General features: G+C 41.8%; 1 protein-coding gene across 15 annotated transcripts in view; it reads left to right on the top strand.

The window, feature by feature from the left end:
• adgrl2a (adhesion G protein-coupled receptor L2a) overlaps window positions 1–25,153 on the top strand; it is a 96,795-nt gene that overhangs the window by 65,245 nt on the left and 6,397 nt on the right. For 8 of the 15 annotated variants that reach the window (XM_078258854.1, XM_078258855.1, XM_078258857.1 and 5 more), the window contains exons 6-20: window positions 6,076–6,372; window positions 7,111–7,214; window positions 7,791–7,976; window positions 8,573–8,611; window positions 10,601–10,784; window positions 11,534–11,656; window positions 12,101–12,336; window positions 12,960–13,133; window positions 14,318–14,524; window positions 15,254–15,474; window positions 16,229–16,295; window positions 20,130–20,221; window positions 22,674–22,842; window positions 23,060–23,188; window positions 23,947–24,043. In XM_078258854.1, the coding sequence (XP_078114980.1) occupies window positions 6,076–6,372; window positions 7,111–7,214; window positions 7,791–7,976; window positions 8,573–8,611; window positions 10,601–10,784; window positions 11,534–11,656; window positions 12,101–12,336; window positions 12,960–13,133; window positions 14,318–14,524; window positions 15,254–15,474; window positions 16,229–16,295; window positions 20,130–20,221; window positions 22,674–22,842; window positions 23,060–23,188; window positions 23,947–24,043 (2,325 nt within the window). Of the gene's footprint in view, window positions 1–6,075; window positions 6,373–7,110; window positions 7,215–7,790; window positions 7,977–8,572; window positions 8,612–10,600; window positions 10,793–11,533; window positions 11,657–12,100; window positions 12,337–12,959; window positions 13,134–14,317; window positions 14,525–15,253; window positions 15,475–16,228; window positions 16,296–20,129; window positions 20,222–22,673; window positions 22,843–23,059; window positions 23,189–23,946; window positions 24,044–25,153 lie in introns of those variants that run through there. The other 7 variants (XM_078258859.1, XM_078258847.1, XM_078258849.1 and 4 more) reach the window with 4 other exon arrangements.

A 25,153-nucleotide genomic window follows, 5' to 3' on the forward strand; every position in this document is an offset into this window, starting at 1 on the left:
TCACAGAGTTATGTCCATTTTACTGATAATGTTTTGAACTGTGTAAGCTGGGAGAATTTCTGGGATGTTAGGGCACTTTTGGGGAGTGTATCTTTAGCGAAAGGCCTCCTTCTTTACTGCCGGACTACAGAATCTCCGTATATGCCAGTTTCCATTCTTTATTCCTCCCATGTAACCACCATTTTATGACACACTGTGACGTTATTCCATCTACATCGTGACCCACTGGTCTCATTCTTGGTTACGATATGAGGGTGAATTTAACTGGGGGGAAATCCCACGACGGGGATTTACAGTCTTGTTCACAACGTCTCTGATATTACATTGTGGGATTATACCTAACCACCCAGTGTCTGGTGGCAGTAAAGACCATACAGCACATGAGGTCAGGAAGTCACCTGTTTTTCTTCTGAAATCTGATCACGATCTCTGCTGCTCCTTGTAAGACACGAGGACCAGTTGTTGCCAGAGAAGGAGAAACATTTAACCCCTTATCCAAAAACACACCTCAAGATGTTTTCTCATATTCCCAAGCTGCTTGTCACCACTTCTACTGGAATGTCTTACCCGCTGATGTAAAACTACTGCACACAACGCGGCCAAATGATCTTCACTGACAGCGTGCAAGTATGTGGGCAACAGCAAACCCGGGGTTATGATTTAAAATGTCACAAAGAGTTGTTTTACATAAAAGAGAAGGGGGTGGGGGTGTGATTATGGTTACAGTGAGCCCTATAGCCAAGGGGACCCACAGTCTCTTGTTTGATTACAGTCTGACTGTGAAACAAGGCGTATTAAAAGAATTATTACTCAGACACAATGGTCCCCCATCACTCCCTGACACACGCCTTTGAGGAGATTTATTTCACACAGGCCTGATTATTGTGTCTATGTGTGTTTCTCTAATCTGTGTATATGCAGGTATGCATGCTTTTCACGTGACAAAGCTATGTGCATGCTTATGTATGTGTATCTATATGTGTGTGTGTGTGTGTGTGTGTGTGTGCATATACGAACATCTCTGAAACAGACATCCTCCTGTGCGCGTGGCATTATATATCAGTCTGCTTGGCACACTTAGAGTTAATGGTTGAAATTTGAGGCACGTACAGTACAGAGAAAGCTGCAAGGAGGGAAAAAAAGCAGGCTCTAGTCTGGCAGCTGCTGTGTCTGTTCTCTATACTTTGGTGTCATTCTGTGTGTCAGGGTGTATATGAATGGGTACATGTGTTTATAAGCGTGTCTGTGCTTGCGTGTGTGTGTGTGTGTGTGTGTGTGTGTGTGTGTGTGTGCACTCTGCCTGCATGCCTGTGTCCATATGAGCCAATGCGTTTATATTGTGGGAAAGAGAAATATTGGAGACAGCGGTAAATAACGTAATCCAGCTATTAGGTTTTGTTCCCTAAGACATGGACGTATACTGTACACATCCTCACAAAGACATGACTCATGGGAAATTATACGAATTTTCACTCAGCTTTCTTCACATTTACTGCTGATACACAACCAATCATACGGCATGTTCCCCTCCACAGCTACAAATGCAGCGCAGAGTGAAAGACGTGTAATCCAATTTCCTTTGTGTATTATTGTTATTATTGGTAGATATCAAAATGCATCACACACGTATAATAAATAATCACACTATTTCATACTCAAGAACCGCTCCATTTCCATATGAATTCAGAAGGAAGGCTGCATCCAGAGAGGAATGAGTAAAATGCATGTTTGAAAATTTGATATTTCAGCGGCAGCATTAGCACAGGACATAATTTACACTTAGTTTGTTCACAGTTCAACACCTTATTTCAATTAATCTACACTTTGTGCCGAACAAATTAAAAGCTGATGGGTTATTCATTTATTTTCCATCCACTAGATTCTCTTGGACCCCTGAGCGTGGCCCCCTTCTGATGGCAGAAACAGACTAAATTGTTTGAGGCTCGACTGACTTGTTAACTTTTGCGATTCCTCTTCCATTAGGAGGTGATTACCACCCAGGAGCCACATTTCACAGTGTACAAAAGACAAAATTCGTTTTACCTTAGCAAGGAGTAGGTCTCCTACTAAATGGGAACAAAGGGGTGAATCTCCTAAGCAGTCTCGTTTCACATCGTTATGAGATTAGTGTGAGAGCTAATATTTCTTTTAACTTTTTTATGTGGCAAATTAGCTGAAACACATGCTAAATGTTTGTTCCTTTACCCTTTTTCCCCAACACCACAAGATAAACAGCACCTGCTAATGTCTATGAAACATTACCCTGATGAACAACCATGCGGTGCCTACTGAAAGTGAAGCCATTAAGCATAATAAAAAAGACACACACGCTGTCGGTTTTCGTTTGTCACCACAGCCTGACTATGGAGGTCTGGTAAAGTCTCATCTGGGCTGTGTGTGTCTGTGTGTGTGTGTGTGTGTGTGTGTGTGTGTGTGTGTGTGTGTGCGTGTGTGTGCCTGAGTGCTTACATGTATGCATATGATCTGACAACACTTGGCACGCCGTGCTCCCCTTGCCTTTTCCTCTCCTGGATTCCTGTCTCATTGTCTGTCATCAATCCCAGACCTATAACCCCAGCGGTGATAACAGAGCCACTGAGATACATTCAAGAGCAACATTGTGTGGGCAATGAATCACACAAAGAGGTTATGAATAAGTGTGCCCCGACTATTGGCGGTACTTTGGAGAATATCACTCCACACGCTCACACTCTGTGACAGCTAATTGAAGGTTCCCCTTGGGCTGAGTGCATCAGAGACGAAATAATCAGGGATCCTGTCCTGGTTTTGCTATATAACCCAAGCGTGGGATTTGCTTCTCATAATCAAAGGAATATTGCACAGGGAAGGTATTCAGTGGTGTCAGGTGTGTGTTGCCACAGTGCAAAACAGAAATATTTAGTCCATGCTATAAATCACAAAAGGTTTGGAAAAGGCTGCTGCAGCACTACCAACAGATCAATACCCATCCCTCACAGTGGCTGCTTAAAAACTTATCCACTTAGACATCTCTGTGAAGAAGTGACTGCCTGAGAGGAGTGTCCATTTTAATACCTATGGGTTAATTCCTCCCAGCTTTCATTGGATCAAATTAAATCAAGCTATGGCATAAAGGTAATACGATTATTGTGTCTCTGGCAGGATTACAGACTGACACTCTATGTACACAGGAACAGCAGTGGTCAGAGAGGCTGCATTGTTTATGCACGAATTCCCTTGGGAAGTATAGCCTACATTCACATTAGTCTCTTTTTCACACAGGAAAGAGGATTAGTGTGCATCATAGACATGAAAGGATTATTTTAGCCCTTTTACTTGTGTCCTTTTCATATTTCTTGTTAATGAAGCTCTTTAATATATTGCTGTATTCTATGACGGTGCTCGCTGAGAATTTTTTTTTAGCAATGCCAGCACAGCTTTTCTGTATCGTGCAGCTCAGCAAATCCAGCCCACAGCACTTTCCCAAAGCCAAACGTATCCAGTTTGCTATGGAGCAATCCCTCTCCAATGGAATGCTTTAGGAAAGCCAAACGCATTAGTTCTATATTAACCACGCCTAACATTAATTACCCCTACAGTTTCACCGCTGATAGCAGGTAGCAACAAAATAAATAAAAAACTTCAAAGAGATTTAATTTTAAATGTTGTAAGTAGAGCATGGAGCTCAACATCCCAGTGAGCCATGATTGAGTAAGGGGTGTAGTCAAGATACAGTTGTTAGTTGACATGCTAAAGGAATGTGCTTGGATTACAGCAGATGCCTCTTTGATTTATTGGCTGCAGTTGCGAGCCTTTATCTTAAATCATGCTGTCGAGCAGCGATTCATTTTCATTTTATTTCTGTCTGCATTCTAAACTCCCCATCCACGGAGACTGGGATCTTATCTTTATCATCTTTCATACTTTAGAAATAAAAACCTATAAAGGGCCCCAAAGGTTCTTGGGAATCTTCTGGAAGTTTGCCAAGCAACCCAGACCCAGATGGTTAAAAAGACGCAATGGTAATTATTTACACACCATGTCGACACATATTCATTATTTTTAGACCAAGCTGCAACATTACATGCCGGAGTGTCTAAACTTAACTGAAAAAATCAAAGCATTTTTTTGGCTATTACTTTCACCTCTGTGAGACTTCTCAGTGAGTCATGAAAAAACAAGGGCTATAGCAATAAAAGGGTATTGGTGCAGAATAGAGACAGTCATTTCTCCTAGCCAGCTAAATGCTAGTGCTGAAAGGACACTAAGCACAGGTTGTCTCTCAACCGCTGTGACAGGCCACACAGCCGTGAATTTCACTGTTGAGTAAAAGGATACAGGTAGGGAAGGAGGGACAAGACAAGAGGATGCTGAGGTGAAGCTAACCAGCCAGATCTGCCTTCAGCTCAGTGTCAAAACAGCCAGGTGTGTGTGTGTGTGTGTGTGTGTGTGTGTGTGTGTGTGTGTGTGTGTGTGTGTGTGTGCGTGCGTGTGTGTGGAGTTCTAAAGCCCCCAACAGGAGGGAGCACAGAGTCATCTCCTCTGGTCAATAGAACCTAATTTGCCACAGGTAGCAGCCAGCCTCAAAGGTGATTTCCCTTCAGCTGAACTGTGCTGAAGCCTCTCATCCACACTATGGGGCCTATGGTGATAGTAGGGGTGGTGTGTGTGTGTTTGCCTCCATTATCCAATGGAGGCAATAGTTATGGAGGTGTTGCTGCTGTCTCTCCCTCAATCCACTGAAAGACAGAAACTTTCTTTTACTTCTCCAGCTTAGCCCCATTGTTTCTGAATCTTCGTGTCATCATCTTCTATGTGTGCCTCTATTTTCCGCCATCATCCCCCCTCTCTCTTTATTTCCCCTGTCCTGCCTCTGACTCCCTACTCTCTTTCACTCTCTGTTGCTCTGTCTCGGATATCTCTCAGTACCGGTTTACTACTGAGTACGACTCAGCTCGAGCAGTGTAACAGCACCTCTTCACATTCTCTGCATGCTCTACAGGCAGCCTAATGGAGGAAATCAAAGTACTCAAATGCGATTAGATTCAGTATGCACGTTGCATTCCAATCAGAGCTCCTTTAAAATTCAACCAACAAATACTTTCCTCAGAGGGGGTTTATGTTTTCTTTTTGTACTTGGAGATCTGGTGCAGATTTATATCAAATAGTGTTTATCAACATTTCATCGATTAAACTTTTATGTTCGACTTTTATGAAATGTAATTACAGTCCTACCTACACTTCTCTGGTGTATCACATGAAAAATGTCTTCATAGTTTTCCTTAGTGGCTCATGTTAAATGTAAGGAGTGCACTATTTTCTGCTTTCCCGGGACTGAAACATATTGTTTTTGCCCGAGGTGTTGCATGAGTTACTGCACACCTGCTTTATCAGAGAATGAGTTGTAGCAAGAAACAACTGCAAAAATGAATGCTCAGGCACCATGGCTACATATACAGGTTTTGTGTTACTCTAGTGAAATCTAATCAGCCATGCCACAAAATCTCCCAAGGCAAGAATGATTGCCAGGCAGGAGGATGTTACTGTAATTATTGTCTTATTCACTGCAGACTGAGTGCCTTGGATAAGCCTTAGTCAACGGGAATGCAACACGCTTGTTGCACAAAGCACTTAGCAGCAATTCACACAACAGGACACTTGGATGTATAAGCATGACAGTATTGAACATGTTGGGGAATTTCTTTTAGGAATGTTAGTTACAGGGGACACCGTTAAGGTTTAGAGGTACATGAGGGCATCTGCCCACCAGAAGGTCAAGGTTTGAATACCTGACAAAGTATTCTTAGCAAAATACAAAATACTATAGTCAACATTATGCTCCCTAGGGTTGCCACACTAATTAGCTGATCTCACACTGCAACCGCAGGTCAAACTACCATTTGGTTTGTAGTTCTATATTTGAATCCACAGCACTGCATCATGTTTTCATAAAGACTGATAATAAATATGTGCACTAGGGAGAATCACACTCCATAAATCATGGAGGTGATAATGTTTTCCTCACTGGGCTGCACACCATCACATATCAGTGGCCCACTTAAACATAATGCCTCTGTACCCTCTGTCTCTTCACAGCTCCACCACTGTCAGAAGTCACCACGTACCCTCAGCCTCAGAAAACGACAACCACCACCACAACAACCACAGTGCACTGGGGTGTGGCCAACACTACCACCACAACAGGGCTCAAGGAGGGCAGCAGGGGAACGCCCAAGCCGCCTCCTGTGATTCCACAGACTACTTCCCCTCCACCCCTCGAGTCCTTCCCTTTACCTGAGCGCTTCTGCGCGGCCACAGAGAACAGAGACATAACGTGGCCTCAGACCCAGAGGGGCATGCTCGTGGAGCGCCCTTGCCCCAAGGGAACGCGAGGTAAACAGGACTCCCTCTCACCTCAGGGCCATGTGCTTGCTGCTTTCAATATGACCTAAAGCATTCTAAGAGAACATCCCAGAGTTTGTTAGATGTCTGATAATCTTGCATACAATTATACTTTTTTTTTATCTATAAAGAGCATCAGTTGAAGTAGGTGTTCAGTGAATCAGTGAAGGCAGTTTTTAATGGCGTTTTAGCTGTGTCATTCCAGGTTGAAGAATGATTATAATGGCTGGGTTGCAGAGGATCCGGCTCAGCTGTTTCTCCTGCAGCTTGCATCGAGACGTGCATCCCTCATTTGATTGTGTGTGAAATTGTGTTAGCACTCAGAGTTCATCAGACGCAGAGATAATTAGGACAGGGAAAAAATGTTGCTACTTTATATCAAAAACAGGAGCCAGCTGTTGATAATATTTTCAAAAATAATTTTCAATATTGGCAACTTTATATGTTTGGAGTTTACTGTATTCAACTATTTCAGTTTAATTTGTCGTTTGACAGCATAAAAAAACTCAACATCCTTCAAGGCTGATATTTCTGTGTGCACACACAAGCAGACATTCTCTGCCTTCGTATTTGTATGTATTTGCATGTTTGTAAATGTATTGTTTGTGTGCAGTTTCCTTATTGTATCTGTACCCTTGTCCTTTATTTCCCTGTAAAGGACTTACTGGGAAAATACATTTGATTTGACTTGATTAAACTTGACTATTCTGTTCTTGTTTTCCCTGTCAGGCACAGCCTCTTATTTATGTGTCCTATCCACTGGGGCCTGGCACCCGAAGGGCCCTGATCTCAGCAACTGTACCTCCCACTGGGTCAACCAAGTAGCCCAAAAGGTTTGTATGAGCTCTGCCTCACTGTTTTCCTTCTAAGTGGAATGTGTTTCTTAAAAACATAGAGGAGGTAGACCAAATAATGGAAACGTCCTTGTTACAAAGATGGCTGCAAAGCTGGGTGAAATCAGCTGGAAAGCTGCATTTGTCAGCTATAAAAGAGGTCTGGAAATGAGGACTTTGATATGCGTTTTCTGAAAAAAAAAAAAAAAAAAAAAATAACTGCAAAGTTGAAGACTGTGTTAAAATTGCGGGTGCATCAGTCAAAATAATTGCAATATGATATGTAAAGGGAAATTATGACGGACAAATCGGCAACAAATAAGGTATAGTATAAAGCACAGACAGAGATAGGACAGGTATAAACTGTGTATATTAGTCAAAGCAAGCATTTGTTACTGTGTGGCACACAGTAAAAAAAAAAACACTTCTCCCACGTGAAGAAAACCTTTTCATAACTGGCATTTCAAGGACTCATTGAAGTGTTGATTAGATGTCAAAAACCGGGCTGTAAAGAAATCCTCCAAGTCTGTCTTCTTGCATTCTTGTGAACATTATTCACTCTCTTTCCCCCTGCAGATCCGCAGCGGTGAAAATGCAGCTAACTTGGCAAATGAGTTAGCCAAGCACACCAAAGGCCCCATCTTTGCAGGGGACGTCAGCTCCTCGGTGCGCCTGATGGAGCAGCTGGTGGACATCCTGGATGCTCAGCTGCAGGAGCTCAGACCCAGCGAGAAGGATTCTGCAGGACGGAGCTTCAACAAGGTAACCACATCCACCAGGAAAAAAAAAATCCTGTATCACCTAAGGCACTATATATTTAACATACATACTGGAAGCATTTTCTCACCATTTCTCTCTTGTTGCATCACTTCTCACTGACATGTTAATAATGACAAATGCAGAAGGGATTACAGTGTTTCCCAAAATAATGCAGGGATATGTACAGTAGTTGTTATTTTTTGTCAGGCGCAGTCCGCCTTTCCTTCTCTTTGTTTTGAAGTGCAGGAAAGCTGGCATGTACCATAGATCTGTATTCATGGCAGTGTTTGTACATTTATGGTATTGGCCAAAATGTGTCTCTGCCAAGCATGCTACTTCTATGATATGTCAGGAGGCTTTGAGGGTAAAATACAGCATGTCATAAATGTGAGCTGAAGCACTATTACACTTTGACCTCCAGGTAAGCAGGTCAATGGCATGAGATAGGGAATGGATGGATCAGTCTTTCAGTAGTTACTTTGTATATTGACCACTCAGTCAGGGCCTTGTTTCTACAAAGCCTTTGGTTTAGCTCATGAACTTGTGCCAATTATGTGTCTCTATTTTTTATCTGTTCTTTTTCTTTTCTAATAAAAAAGCTTCAAAAACGAGAAAGGACATGCAGGGCATACATGAAGGTACTGGAGCAATGCCTCTGTCCACTCTGCTTGCTGCCGTCCCCTCCTCTATCCCTGTGCTACAACTGTATATGCCCCAGCCCAAGTTCAGCAGCATGTAACCTCTGCACTGTCATGTACTCCCTCCTCCCTGTGCTTTCTGCTTTTTGAGTAATTGCCTTACACACAGACACAATCGTACCCAAAGTGCTTTCTAAAGTCAAAGAGAAGTCATCTCCAATTACCGAGGTGGCTTCTTTACAAGGATGTGTCTCTGTGTTTTGTTTCCCCCCCTTTATGCGTTGATAGCGATGGTGTATTTTGTTTTTCATCCTGTTTTCCCTATTGTATGTTTTCTAAGTGTTTACTCAAGATTGCACGTCTGGATGCATAACACCACAACTCAAACAAAAATCCTGCTCTTACATCCCTCTCATTATTCATTTGCTAAAAGGATTTGCTGCTTTGTGTCATTTTTTGCTTTTTATACGAGAGCTCCATTCGACATATAAAATCCTACTGAATATTGCATCAAACATAGTTCACTTGTGATTCATTTAAATCTTTTTCAAGGACCATCACCCGACCTTTCACCGCATGTAAAGTAAAAACTGTAGCTCTTGCTTCACAAGGACACAGGTAGTAGGTCATAGAAGTCATTTGTTTCATAAATTAAAAGAGCAAATCTTCAGCTCTATCTGGTTAATAGGGTTAGCCAGGTCAAACCATTTCCCTTTTCTTTGAATGCTATCAGGTTGGGGTCATACATCAAAGTATTTTGGCCACATATATCCCTCAACCATTAGGGAGATCAGTGTCCTCCACCTGCCACCAAAGTCACCCCCCGCAATCCAAATCTCTCCTTCGGGAGGGTATTAAAATGGATCGAGCTAATTAGCCAGGCAACGGCCGTGCGTTCATAAAAAGAAAGGAGGAAAAGGGAGAAAATAAATACATGTATGTAGTTACTCCACCTCTCCAAAAATGCATCACCATTTGTTTTTTTTAATGTCACAACATGTAGATGTTGATGGAAGTGACAGTGTTGGAGAGGTTTTGTCTCAATGTAAATTACATCATTTATTCGACTAATGACAGCATAAGAGGATTTGGGACAGAGCTCGTTGAGTCAGCAGTATCTGAGATCTGCCACACTTGACGTAACATCACTATAGCTGCCCTCCCCCAACCTTTCCACCATGTCGCCAGCATTGATTACCTGATTAGACACATTGATTTGATTATTTCCTGAAGAAAACTCGGCGTCGTCTGAATCCCACGCCCATTTTATCTGCTGTCTGTCCTGAGCTGTTCAGGTGGCAGAATGTGTGAAGCTGGAAAAATATATAAGGATACAATTTTATTACATTATTTTGTTACACGTATCATAATCATTTTATTCCTTAGTAATACTAAGTGCTTTTTGCAGGGTGACTGCATGACTTATTGTACAGTAAAGTATTTTCACTAGAGGACAAGTTGTCAAAAGTTAAGAAAAATAAAGTTTGTACATGCAGAATGCTTTGCAATTAGAGACTTTTAATTGAGGACAGCTTTTGTTACTTTGACTTTAATCAGGCCGACTCTTAATATCCTGCTATTGGACAGACCTGATAGGCTCAATACACTCACCCTGTGTGAAGTGTCTGCCCTGATGCAGCGTCCTTGACAAAGAAACTGAATCCGCACCATCTCCAGTGATGCTCCTGTTCCTCTCCCCCTCTGCAGTTTATCCGTCATGATCAATACAATTGTAAAATTGCAAACTTTCTTATTCTGTAAATGTCTATAATTAATCGATCTTGTCATATATGCAACCAAAATATAAATAGATTATCCCCCCCCATAATTTTAATCCTCACAGATGTGATGCTTCAGCACAGCATTTCATCCATTTCAGTGTCTGCATGTCACTGCTAATGCTTGCAAACAAATCTATTTTTTATCTGAGTTGCTCAAGTATTTTTTTTTTTTGTCTGTGTGTGTATCTGTGTGTCTGCTTCGACACAGGCCATTGTGGACACGGTAGATAACCTTCTGCGACCAGCGGCCTTGAAGTCCTGGCAAGACATGAACAGCACGGAGCAAACACACGCAGCCACCATGTTACTGGATACTTTGGAGGAAGGGGCCTTTGTCCTCGCCGACAACCTCATGGAACCTGCCATTGTCAAAGTTCCCGCAGACAATATAAGTAAGTAAAACAAGAGTTTGTGGTGAGCAAATGACAAGAGTTCGTGATTGATGTGAGCTCAGTTAATTTGATTACTTTCAATTCATTGAGAGAGGAACTCTGTGATAGGAAAACAAGGCCGCCACATAAAAAAGGACTTTGTTTTCATAATAAGCGTTTAAACCTCGGGGGAAAAGAAAAACAACGCATATTAGGTTTAACGAGTCGCTTACTGACAAAGTGATGAATATCAGACAATTAAATAGACTGGAATCTCTGATTGCGCACGCTTAGTTTATAAATGTATGCGTCTAGACCTTGTAACTCTATACATTAATGTGAACATTAGCCTGCTGTGGAGTCAGAAAAAGTACATTGTTTATTCACAGCCTCATTCTCTCATTTTCTTCTGCTATTAGACCATATAAGGAAGGCTTCTCCTTAGTTGTTCTATGTTTCCTCTGCAGTGTTGTTTTATTCATATTAGTAAGAGTCTCACAGGGATTAAATTATTCCTTTGTAACTTGGTTTTTTTATTGTGCAGCCCATTCTCACAAAGATGTAGCGTTTGAGTCATTGATATGTCATTTGGTCTTTGCCAACAGTTTGTGTAGAAATGTCAGGAAGAAAGCTTTGGGATCAATATTGTCCACTGTTTCGTTTGTAGGCCCTTGTGTTTCAGTTAAACAGTCTGCAATGTCCAATGTATCATTCTCTTGTCCTTTCTCTTTTCACTTTGAACCAATCCTCTGCCTTTCTGCACCGGGCAGTCCTGGATGTGTATGTACTCAGCACCGATGGCCAGGTGCAGGATTTTAAATTTCCACAATCCAGCGAAGGCAGTATCTCGATCCAGCTGTCGGCCAACACTGTCAAGCTCAACAGTCGGAATGGTAAGCTCTCTTAAACATAGCAGGAGAAATGAGAGACACTTGTCAAGATCGTTCGGCTAACTTTAAGAGAAATTAAGTGCTTAGTCAATGTGCGTGTGTGTTTGCCTTTGGCTCCCATTTTTGTTTCTGTGAAAAGGTGAAGAGTCTGTACTAGTGTAGGAGCACAACAAAGGAGTTAATCTAAAAAACTCCGAACCCTGAATAATGAGAGGCTTGTAAAAGCTCCCTGTCTCTATCTCTCACTCATCTTTCACTCGTCCTTGCAGTTCCTTTGTTGAACATTTTAAATGGAATTACATTGGAATGAATTGGAGTGTTTAAATATTTTTAGTCCTCTTTTTGTCACCACAGTTTTTTCTTCTTCATACATTGTCGAAATTGTTCTGGAAGCTTGATTTTATTTCTGTCATCCTCTGATGTCTGTCTACGTCTTTCACTTTACAGGAGTTGCTAAGCTGGTTTTCGTGCTCTACAAAAATCTTGGCCAATTCCTCAGCGCAGAAAACGCCACCATCAAGATGACCAATGAGGCTTACGGCCGCAATGTGTCGGTGGCTGTCAACTCTGACATCATCTCCGCCTCAATCAACAAAGAGTCCAGCCGTGTATTCATTAATGACCCAGTGATTTTTACCCTGAAGCACATTAATGTGAGTCTCCCTGCTGGAGTGAATGGACAGGTAATATTAAAAAACACCAGGAGGGAATGTCCAGAGTAGACAGAGATCTGCGATTTGAATTGTAAATGTCTGGCTCGGTCAGTCGGCAGTTTATTTAAGTCATTGAACATCAAATTAAAGGAGTCTTTAGAACCTAAGTGAATTCTTAATGAAAACTAATTCTTTAATCAACATTGGGATATAAATGATACCCATTTTCTTTTATAGTGGGGGAAATTAACTCCTAGATTAGCCATACAATCTAGGATGAAATTACTGGAGCACCAATTATCTTTCGTCTTTTAAAGTTGTCACTAGAGTTCCCAGAGGGCCATGCGGGACTCCATTCTTTATCAGAGAAATTGTGCAATTCCAAAGACATGCCGTCAAACAATTATGCTTCTCTGTTATTAAGGCCTCAAATACCCAACTATGCTTCGGTTGATTTGGCAAGCATGTGCCAAATGAGATACAACATATGAATTGCTTCATAAGAGCTGTAAAGTGAAAAATCATCCTCCATAACCGTGCGGAAAAAAATACTTTGTATGAGTAGGGGGTAAATGGCCTTTGTGTTCTACATGTACTTCAATTTCAGGCAGTCAATTATTTGGACACTTAACCATATCTCTTGTTATCTGCAGATGGAGCACTACTTCAACTCCAATTGCTCCTTCTGGAATTACTCTGAGAGGAGTATGATGGGGTACTGGTCCACCCAAGGCTGCAAACTCTTGGACTCCAATAAAACACACACCACCTGCTCCTGCAGCCATCTCACCAACTTTGCCATCCTCATGGCGCACCGTGAAATCCCAGTATGTCACGTCCATTTTCTTTATATCCACCTCTAACTGAGGTTTTCTTTAAACTCACCTGTAGTATTTAAGACTTTTTTCCTATTTCATAAGCAAACCCCAAACCCCCAAACATCCTTGTTTTTGTTTAAATAGCAATCTTACAAGATTACAATAATCACAGCGAGGTTCAGAGAGAAGTCACGTGTATACTGTTGTTGCAGTGTTGCAGTCACTCTACTGCTTTCTTCATTCGCGGCTTAATTTTCTGTCACACACACACATTGCATTTTCCACCTCAACAAACTAGAGGCATTTCCTAAAAACTACAAAACCCTCACAAACCCTTCCCTTACAAAAAGGTCCTACAGGAATCCTGCAGACAAGTGTGTACACTTAATTACTACACTACTACACTACATGTCATTTAGCTGACGCTTTTATCCAAAGCGACTTACAATTGCTATATATGTCAGAGGTCGCACACCTCTGGAACAACTAGGTTAGGTGTCTTGCTCAGGGACACATTGGTTGATGTATCGCAGTGGGAATCAAACCTAGATCTCCCACACCAAAGGCATGTGTCATATCCACTGTCCCCCCAATTAAAATGTAAAGACTGAAAGTAACGTTTTCTAGCTTTGTGGTCCGCAACACTTTTGGCTTGCGATTCCCTAAAATAAAGGAAAGTCTACTTGTGACCCTCCATTACAAGTAATGACCTCAGTATCAACATGAGTTGGGACCAGTTCTCATGTTGATTTTTAGGGCCTGAAGAGGTGAACGTATTCCGTACTTAACAAGAAAAATATAGAAAGAAGTCATATTAAAATACACATCATTTTATTTAATCATTTTGTGGCCACCTCAGATATATATTAGGTCCCCTTTTTGGTATTGGGAACCTGTTGTGTACACAGACAGTAGAAGGCTTTTCCTCTCTCGCCAGTCTCAGTGGTAGAAGATTCAGAAGACAGGGAGATTGCAGGTAGATAAGCAATTTTGCAATTTTAAGGTAACATAAATTAGGTAATGTTTTTGGCCAATTTTACTTCCCCAAGTTGTTGTTAATCAATATAATGTATAAATGAAGTTTAGTGCTTTTAATTAGCGATTTTAGACATTCCTCGCAGAGGAGAAAGAAAAACAGATTTGCTTCTCTCTTTTCACAAAATAATTCCCTGTTAATCTTTTATTTCTTCCAGATTTCAGATTTGCCTGACCTGATTCTGACCATCATCACTCGAGTTGGGATTGTGGTGTCCCTCGTCTGCCTCGCCATCAGCATCTTCACCTTCTGCTTCTTCCGAGGCCTGCAGAGCGACCGCAACACCATCCACAAGAACTTGTGCATCAATCTCTTCATCGCAGAGTTAATATTCCTAATTGGTATCGATATGACGGAACTCGGGGTAAGCTGGAACGATTGCACCCCATTGATTTGGTTGTGATTCATTCTCTCTCACTTTATCTCCTTTCAACTCCAAAACAAAAGACCCTTTCAGAGTAAAATGGATGACACGTTAAGCATTGTTTGTTTCTAACCTTCTCTGCTTGTCCCCGACATGACATGAGTGGGATGGCACCATTAATATAGATTACTAAGGGGCCATGTCTTCCGCTTGACAGGTCTTTTTTTCTCTTTCACTTAAAGCTACTGTTGCCATGGCAGTCTGCATCCACAACATCTATATCTTTTTTTTTCACCTACATTTTCTCTAGAACCACAAATCGATTTCCTGCGTATAGCTGAACTGTATGATTAGATCTACTAACTCTAACCTTACAATACAAATGGTATTTAAATCTCTGCCGTGCTGATAGAAAGCTAAACCTGCTCATAGTCAGAGCCCATGTGGTGGATGAATATTCATTACTTATTTCATCAATTTTCCTGAATGGGTGAGGCAGCAGCGGTGTCTTTTCAGTGGGTATATAATATACAATTTTCAAAAAAGAAAGTGCTATGGAGATTCTTTTTGTACTAGAAGTTAATCTAAAAAATTTGAGATTATTTTTGTACTAGAAGTTAATCTAAAAAATCGGCCCATTTTATGGAAACTGTGATTGCATTGTTTATTCTTATTTTTTCCTGAATACTTATTCATTGATTGTCTAAATCGGTTATTGTTGTCACTCAGATTGGATGTGCCATCATTGCGGGGATCCTCCACTTCTTCTTCCTGGCTTCCTTCTCCTGGATGTGTCTCGAGGGGGTCCAGCTGTACCTCATGCTCGTGGAGGTCTTTGAGAGCGAATACTCACGTAAAAAGTACTACTACGTGTCAGGTTACCTCTTCCCAGCCATCGTGGTCGGTGTCTCCGCAGCTATCGACTACGGGAGCTACGGGAAAGGGAAAGCGTAAGTGCAGCTTTCTGAACAAATCCTTGGAAATACAGAGCAGACACGCTGGATGCTACACTGTGTGGGCTTACCTGCTGTGACTGTATGTGGCAGCTTTTGAAAATAAATCTCCTCATCATTTCTGCCAGGGCTGTATGTGCATCCCTGGAGACTACACCAAAACATTTGAGCTCCTTTTGCCAGGGATGGGCAGCTGTTAAATTTTTTATGTCATTTCAAAGTGGCTGACAGACTCAACACTGTGGTTTCAGGGGGGCCGCAGCTACATTAATGCTTTTCTGCTTAAAGACCCTCCTGTGACCTCTTGTTTGTAAATGCTTTCTTAAAGAGAAGAGCACTGTGCCAAAAAAGCCTTTTACATAGATTAATGGCCACATCGCCGCTAAGAACAAGCTATCAAGAGGGGCTACTTGGGGTCTTCCCTCTGTTTTGTACATCTGTTTTAATGTTCAACCTGTGAAAGGAGCATTTGAAAGCACTCAAAGTTCAATATTGACAATAAATTACACACTCAATCTCAACTGGTAAATGTGTTTGTTTTCATTATATTTGCCTTTTTAACTGCATTTCTGCTTGTTTTAACTGTAAGGTGTCCTTCAGTGCTATGAAAGGCGCCCATAAATAAAATGTATTATGATTATTATTCAATGTCATCAGCCCATGTAACCAAAAATGAAGACATTAAGGAAAGTTGATATTGTTTTTGTAGTGTGTGCTGCCCCAAGCTGAATTGTATGTTTATTTGTCATAGGTGCTGGCTAAGTGTGGACAATCATTTCATATGGAGTTTTATAGGACCCGTCACCTTTATCATCATGGTAAGCTGTTTTATATTTCTTTGAATACTGCAACTGACAGAGTAAGGAAGGCACTGAGAGGGTGGGATGAAAGAGATGAAGGAGAGAGATAAAGGAGCAGGATTTTTGCTCCTCTGTCTCGTTGGCGATGACAGGTTAATTTTGCGCCAAAGACAGATTTCGAGGCATCCGACAATTTTCTCTGCCTCATACCACCTGACAAAGATCAGGATTTGTTAGTGTACTTTAACCTCACATTCACACAATTCCCATGAAGTCTCACATTACAGGCATCACCTAATGGCCTTCCAGTTACACTTTTTATGATAAAGGAACAAAAAAAAGATTAAAACTGGCCTCAAGGTGTGCATACTGTCAGATGGCACTATTTTTACAGCTCCATTTTTCCTCCTCTGCATCAGCCTCCTTGTGTGTTTGTCTGCCTTCAGTAAATAGCAGATGACAGTGTTGGGGAGAAGAAGAAAAGCAAAGGCACCTCTCTGTTTGGTCAAGGACCATCAGGGGTGAAGGACATATAGCATCATAATGACATATGTCCCATTGAGCCATGCAATTATTTACTGGTCATGACATTATTATCTCCTGCTCCATCAGAGAGGCTCAGAAGAATGAGACCTTAGGGAGTCTCCCCTCCCTGCACAAAAAAAAGAAATAGCAGGTGGTATTCCTAAGATATATCCTCTCAGGTACCGCACCATGTATTGCTTTGCCCTAATGCACACCAAGGGATGTGGGAGCTCTGCAAACTTGTCTTGCTTCTGTGCAGGAGGACGGGTGGTATTTGTTCAGCATGTTCCTTATCCAGCATAATGGTTGGTACTGTATCTACAGATGCAGTGACCTCTGTTGAACATCAAACTGACACTGAAAATATACTGGAGAGAGGGGGCATCCATGTCAAATTCCAGCAAGTCTCTGCACACCACTGACAGTAGCTTTCAAAGTAAAGATATAGTCAAGCTCTGTGTCTGTGTGGTAACAGAATAGATAAAAGACCAATCTGCTCACTGGACTGCATTTCACAGTTTTCTCAAAAAGAGACATTGCCACTCAATGTAGCATTTTAAAATGGAGCAAAAAGAAGTGCACAGAGTTCTGTGTTGGAAAGAAATGTCTTTGAGCTAATGGTAAAATGCCTTTCTTTTTTGTTTCCATTGATTTATTTTTGCTCTCAGCACCCGCTTTGAATGTGTGAGCTTATAATTGAGGGAAAGCAAACATTGTATTTAAACAAACATACATTTCTCCCTGTCTCAGCAAATGCTCTGTCAGCCACATAGGAATATGTTTTCTTCCCCTAAATTGGGCCCTCATTGTTTTCCAATCGTGTGTAGCTTCCATAATGATTTGCATGAAAAATGCATCTGCAGTGGAAATGATGATCAGGATCCCGGTGGTGATGACCGGAGAGATAGAATCATGACCCTGTGAGGAGCTAATGTATTGTAGCAGAGCTAATGTGTGACAGGAATGAGGTTTTTGCAGCACTGGCTCAGGCATCGCACACTGCTCCTCTGATTTTGTGCAACAATTGACTCAAAAAGACAAAGTACTGTGGAAAGGGGCATCTCAGGGGAGCATGCAGGAGCAAGGTTTGTCTACACCATCCGTGACCCTGGTTTCTCTACAAATTGGCTTTGTCCTTGTCAATGAGGGAGAGGGAGAGGAGGAGAAAAGGCACACGAGCAAGAGAAAAGGAGAGAAAACAGTGCTGCTTTGGCTCATGTCTGGATCCCCACCCGCCACCCAAGTCATGTTCGTGCCAAATAACATTGGTTTTGACCTTGGGTGGTCATGCTTTTTTTTCTCATCCTTTTTTTTGTTTGCTGTCGCTTTCTTCTTACTTGTCCTGTTTTTATTTTTGCTCCTGGCTGAAACAGGCCCTAACTACTGACTGAAAACAAAAGCTGGTGGAAGGCATTTAGATCCTTGTTCTTTGGCAGAGGTTGCCCTGTCTCTGGGCACAGGAGGTATTAGCTCCATGAAAGGGGAACATGGAAGTAATGAGTGGTGGAGGGAGCCATTAGTATGCTTGAGATAGCTTCAACACAAGGCCTCTTGTATCATGACACGTCGGGAGCAGTTCTTATCATCTGGACAGCTCCATCTGCACCTTTAATATTTTATCCCCAGCAGTTCATTTAGAGTTCAGTGTGTACACACACAGTCCACTTCAGTTAAAAAAAAAGAAAAAAGGAAAACCTTTTTCCTCAGTCCCAGTGTGGCGAGGTGCTTCTGCATGGCTTGCAGTGATGATTCAGAGACAGAGTGAAGGATAGAAGCAAGGCAGCCACGCTTTAGCAAGGAGGATCCCCCAGGAGAGGCTGCGAAAGCATGTCGGTGGGGGTGGGAACATGTGCCGTGCTGCTAGGTTACTTTAAAGTACTTCGTCCCTCGCCTCTGTCTCATTGGATCCATGTCACCACTCCAGGCTGTGTGAAAGGGTTTTTCAAAAGTTCTGTCCCTCGTCCCCTCCCCCACTGTCTGACTCATGCAGTCGGCTGATAGAAATAATAGCTGATAGCTGCGAAACAAAACATAGTTTCAGTGCTGTCTGTGATATAAAAGAAGGTTCACGATTCAGGATTTTTTCTCTCATTCATCCCTTTCCTTTTACTGCCTGGGTCATTGTGAGCGGCTCCGTGAGTTGATTGCATGTGGAGGTGAGATGTATTGATCACAGGCCCTCTTTTGATAGCAGCGTGCACCAGAACACAGACAATTTCTGTTCAAGAGTGAATGGCCATGGTCTGAGTCCAGCTCACAAAGGTCATTTATTTATTTCATGCCCTCATACTGGCATGGCATCTGCATTTTTTATCTATATCTCTAAATATTACAAGATAACAGGCTCACCTGGAGAAAAAAAGCTTTGTTATTGCAACATTTGTATGTTGTTTTTGTGTTACTCGCATGCCCCTGATGGCGTAGCTGCTGTGTTTTGGTGTGTTTGTGATCCTTTGATATGCACTATTGGAGATACACATTTAAATTTCTGTTTCTTAGATATTTCTTGACATTATTTATACATGCCTGGCTTGCAGTACAAACACAGTCTGGTTCCTCTGCTTCGAGTGCACGTTCATGCTGTGTCAGAGACTAGTTTGCCCAAGAATAAATGTTTTTGAAGTAAATTATTTGGAGTGGCTCCTTGCTGGCCCATCCAGCCTTTGTGTCTCTAAATCACAGTATTGATTTTTAAGATACCGTATAAATGCGTTCAGAAACACAGCACATAGCATCCTTGTCTCAACCTGATATGTGCCACTGGCTCCCTTAAGATTTAATACATTAAAACAAGCAAGCAAACGCCATCTCTTTCTCCTCTCCTCCGCTTTTCCTCTCTCTCTCTCTCTCTCTCTCTCTCTCTTTCTCTCTTTTCATCTGTCCACAAGCAAGAATCGAACAAATATACCATGTTCCCTCAAGCTTTTTGTAGCTGGTTACACCTTATAATATTTCACTATGTGCATAAAATGATATGCAGTTGTTTTGTACAACAAAAGGGTCTCTTATTTCTCCTGCTACTTTTCATTCCCTTCTGACTTTGCCAGACTTCTGCTGTGTGGCTGTTTCTTTCTTTCTTTACTGTGATGGATTTTAATGCGTTTCCATGCTCTTATTGATATAGAATGACACTAAATTTGGCGCCAGTCGGCCCGTCTGAGCCCGGCTGGAACGATAGATGTTTATTGGATTAGTCTGTGGACATGCAGAGATTTGAAGGCTCTCCTCTGTTAATACTTATAGACAAATTAACAGTTTTTTTTCTCTGTCTGCTATATCTTGCATCATGCATCTTCATGTATTAACACTGCCATTATGTTTTGACAGCTCAATCTCATCTTCCTGGTCATCACAATGTACAAAATGGTGAAGCACACTACCACCCTGAAACCAGACTCTAGCCGACTGGAGAATATAAAGTAAGTAAAGGGTTGTATGCTGAACTCCAACATTCTGCTGCTTATCAGCAATTTAACACTGGTGCTATGCTACCTTCAGGGAAACTAAGGCTCTTTTACTCTTAAGGTAATGCTATTGTTTTTGTATTTAATAATGTTTCATGGGAAAATGCATCACCTCCACAACATCCAAGCCTAATTGCAGAAATACGTTTATTTTTTTTATTTTTTAAATCTGAAATTATCCAGATTATATGTAACTTTTATCAGAGGGATTCATTATTTTGACTCTGTAATGTAAATGTTACACAGTTCAATGAGACTTTTTGGCATGATTTAGCTGTCATGACGATTACACAGACTTTGTGAGTCGTCTTTTCGTCCTTTGTTGTTTCGCTCCAAGCCACTAGCCACAGAATCGCACTGGCATAACACACACACACAAACACACTCACACACACATGCACACACATCACTCTACGGTTGCAGCCTAACTGCCGTTAGCTCTGCAAGGGTGGGGTACAGTGGAACAGCTACCATGTGTGTGTTTGCCGCTGGAACATGTCAAACCTTTTTTTTTTATAAATCCCAGAATCTAATCCCATGAAAGAAAGAAAAACCCTTCCCTACAAAACCACACCACCATCTCCTTCAAGCTTTCTGAGTCGCTTCAACATTTATGACGTGTTTTGCTTTGGGAAGGAAAAAAAATGTTTTTCTGAAGCACTTATTGTTGGCTTGGTTTTTTTGCACTTCTGTGAAAACAATATATATTGCAGGCTGAATGTCAGTGCCTTGCACGCAGTAGCACAGGCCCATGTCAGTTTGCACCATCATATATTTTAACTTCCACCACTGTGTGCAGGAGCGGTGTTTGTTATTTTTGATTGTCCTTAAAGAATGTGTGCAACATTACAGCACTGTGGTAAAACTGCAATCAGAAGAACAGTCAGAAAAGGGGTTTATTTAGACTTCTGGGTTTATTTGCAGTAGACTACTCCCTTATCAAGGGAACCACAACAGAACACATTTACTGAACATGGCTCCATTCAACATGGTGGGCATTTGTACTTATCAAATTATTTGTCTTAAGCTTCTTTATACTGCAGAAATACATTGTGTATTGATACCTGTTCCCTTGTGGTCTTTTTCTTTGTTGTTTTTTGTGCCAGCGTTTGGTCTGAAAGTCAGTTTAGCACCAGTGTCCCTGCATGTTGCATGTGAAGGCTAAGTTAACGCAGCCCCTTCTCCTTTCTCTTCTATTATTCTCTTCCTCTCTCTGTTCTGCGATCCGCACCAGTAATTATCGCGTTTGTGACGGATACTATAATACCGATTTGCCTGGGTAAGCTTTTACGATATACAGTATACATCAGATAATTTCACCAACACACCACCACCCATGCATACAATAGCAGAAATGCAAATCCAACCACAGACACGGTGCTCTGACCAAATGCTTTACACAGACTGTTGAATCATCAACAGCAAAACATACAACTCTCAGTTCTTGTTAGACATTACCTCTCGTGATTTCCCTTTGGATCAAAGTTGAAGATATCTTACTCAAATAACGACTAACCCACGCTGTGATGCGCTCTGATCTAACTGTGTTTCTCTCTTCCTGCTTATCATGCTCTCTAGCTATGAAGATAATAAACGGTTTATCAAGTAAGGACATGTTGCCCAGAAGTCTCCTCTTGCTCCAGCTTGTAGTTTATCCTCTCTCTCTCTCTCTCTCTCTCTCTCTCTCTCTCTCTCTCTCTCTCTCTCTCTCTCTCTCCTCGTTTATTCTTTCTTTTCTTTTCTGTCTTTCTTTTTTCCCCCGCTGGTTCATCCTCTCGCAAACTGCAGCTTCAAAGCTACTCATCCACTGCCCTTGTGACTGTTCACTTTCGTGTCCACCATCTTGAATTCCAGTGGTGTTGTTGTTGTTGTTGTTGTTGTTTTTGAGCGCTGAACTGTGTCTGCTGCTGGTGTCTGAAGGCTCCATAGGACCTTCACACACAAGGCGGGGAATCTCCTTTTTTCCTTGAACTTTTTCCACATCTGCCTAGTTCTCCAGCTCTGATAACACACTCACTAGATAACTATTTAGTACATGATAGTTTTAAACAAGCTGTGCTTCTGAATATGATGTTCTGTATGTTCTAACACATAAAAGTTATTTACAGAAAACCAGATCAAGCTTCTTTTCTTGTCTGTTTGACGGCAGGAACTGCATTCGAGTTTGGGCTGAGAGTGTGTGTGTGGATGGAGGGGTGGGGACAGTGGGGAAAGGGGTTGTGAGGATAGCATAGGTGTCGTTTGTCATTGTATTGTTTTTCTCTCACCTAGTTTACAGCGTTTTTCCTAGTTTTTCATCGTTCTAGTAATTGCAAATTCCACTCATCATCCTCGCAGATCACTGAACGCCTCTAATGCTGGATTCGTCCACTCCTTGTGTTTTTTTTGTTTTGTTAACGTCCTTCAGATCCTGGGTCATGGGCGCCTTCGCTTTGCTGTGTCTGCTGGGTCTCACGTGGTCCTTCGGTCTCTTCTTCATCAATGAATCCTCGATTGTCATGGCATACCTCTTCACCATATTCAACACCTTCCAAGGAATGTTTATCTTCATCTTCCACTGCCTTCTCCAGAAAAAAGTAAGTTTCCCGTCCACCGCAGTCCTGAAAGACAAGTGATTTTTCCTTTCAAGGTGAAACGCTCCTGAATTTGAACAGACCTTTGCACCAGAATGCAGAATTCACAGAGCACCACATGCTGATATGAAAAAACAAACACTGCTTGCTTCGAGATCTTGGCTCATATGTTAAGTCAACAATGTACTGTAAGTAAACACTCAGCTGTTTGCTCACGCAGGTCCGCAAAGAGTACAGCAAGTGCTTCCGCCACACGTACTGCTGCGGAGGGTTGCCAACCGAGAGCTCACACGGTTCTGCAAAGACTTCGACCACACGGACCAGCGCACGCTACTCATCTGGTACACAGGTAGACCAGCAGCTTCATTCAGTCCAAGACTCACTGGGTGTCACAACACAGAAGAATACTTCTGCACACACACTCTCACCATACAGCTCATTTACATTGTTATGAACCCCAACGTCTAAACAATTGCTCATGAGAATGTACTTTTATCACGAGCATGACCAAAGAGAAATGCACATCATGCATTTTAGCTTCAGAGCTAGATCAAGTGACACAACCATTAGGCCACATTTTACAAGCAGCATCTGCTGTACTGCATGAGTACCTTTCTTCTGCTCTGCCCCCTTTAGCACTTGCTTGTATCTTTTTTCTCACTAACGTCATGTGCATGGGAAATAGTACTACACTCTTTAAAGAGCATTGCAAGCACATTTTACTACGGGTAAAGCCGAAATTGCAAAGAAAAAAGACATATTTGCTCTATCCCTTATCTTATTTAAGGCTAATAGTCCTTATTCGACAATACCTCCAGATGTACTGTGCTTATAGAGAAACATCCCTATTATGCTTTAACCTCCAGCCTTATTCAAGATACTCTTAACTGGAGCTGAAGTCGTTCAAAAGTTGACTTACATTAAGTAGTTTTTAATGACACACACAGAGAAAGTGTGCATTAGTGCTACCCTTACCTCACTGCATACTAGTATACATTTGAGGAGTGGTAAAGTCAGTGGTATGTACATAGAAAATAAATGAAAGTTAATCTGAAGGTGAGCGGGCTTGTTTAAAGTCCTAATGACTGTCCCTTGTTGACCTGACAGAGTCGTATCAGGAGAATGTGGAATGACACCGTAAGAAAGCAATCTGAGTCCTCCTTTATCTCAGGTGACATCAACAGCACCTCCACCCTTAACCAAGGTCAGTTCACACCTCATTTCTCTCCACATGCACACCTATGCACACATCATCCAGCTAAAAATACCTCCTTCAAGTTCCAATGATCTCACACCGCCATAGAGGATTCTAATCAGAATAAATGCCCTAGCTTGAAAAGACCAAGAAGTACGGTTTAAAAAAAGAAAAGAAAAGATGTGTGCCCTTAGTCTAGTCTTCCTGTTCTGCCAATGAAGGATTACAGAAATCCGTCCTCAAATACTCTATGCACTGACATTCTGGCTGCTAACGTCAGTTTTAAATGGGGCAAGGCTAGAAGAGAGTTTTTTATTTAAGTGCTGGCTGCCCAAAGTTCATACCCAGGCTCAGGGGAAACGGAGACAAAACTAAAAACAGGGAAGGGGAAAAAAGTTTTATTTCAGGAAAATCTTATCACGCAAAGAGATTGTGCCATTTGTTGCCTGGCAAGTAAGGTGACCTCTGTTACTTTACATGGGGGTTTATAAGGGAGGGAGGGGAAAAAACTGTCATTTATTATTTAGCTTGAGCACAAATATGATGATGAGAAGATGATGTTCAACTCTGACTGACCTGGAGTGCTTAGTGTGTTGTTAGGCTTTCTGCTGCCTCTGAAATGGCTTTCCAAGCATGTGAGGGAAAAGAGGGTTTACACCGAGGTGGTTTAACTTTACTCCCTCCTCTACCCTCTGCTGACTCCTGTCGCTGCCGCTCTTTGCCTTACCTTTCTTTTTTTTCTATCGCTCCACACAAGGTAAAACATCACACAGAGGGCTTTGAATCAAATTTTGACTTGCCGATACAACGGCTGTAACAATATAGAAGTATTGTAGGACGTTTTTTTTCTACTGTGCCGTTTTCTGGAGATGTTAATGTAAAGGTTGGGTATTGATCACTCCGGGGTGTAGTAGCCTAGTTACCCTGGAGAGTCAGTGCACTAAAAGAGGGCTCTATCTCCTGGAAGCACTTCCCTGTCATTAAAAACATCCCTGGAGACCTTCCAACATGACAGATGGCATTTAACACAGGTGATAAATGGCAGTGGAAATACCTCAGATCCTTAAAGCACACCTCAAGCTGAGAGAAAACTGAAAGTAACATTAGGTTTGGAAGGAA

This window comes from Sander vitreus, chromosome 9, assembly GCF_031162955.1.
Source record: "Sander vitreus isolate 19-12246 chromosome 9, sanVit1, whole genome shotgun sequence".
NCBI classification, from domain to species: Eukaryota; Metazoa; Chordata; class Actinopteri; order Perciformes; family Percidae; genus Sander; species Sander vitreus.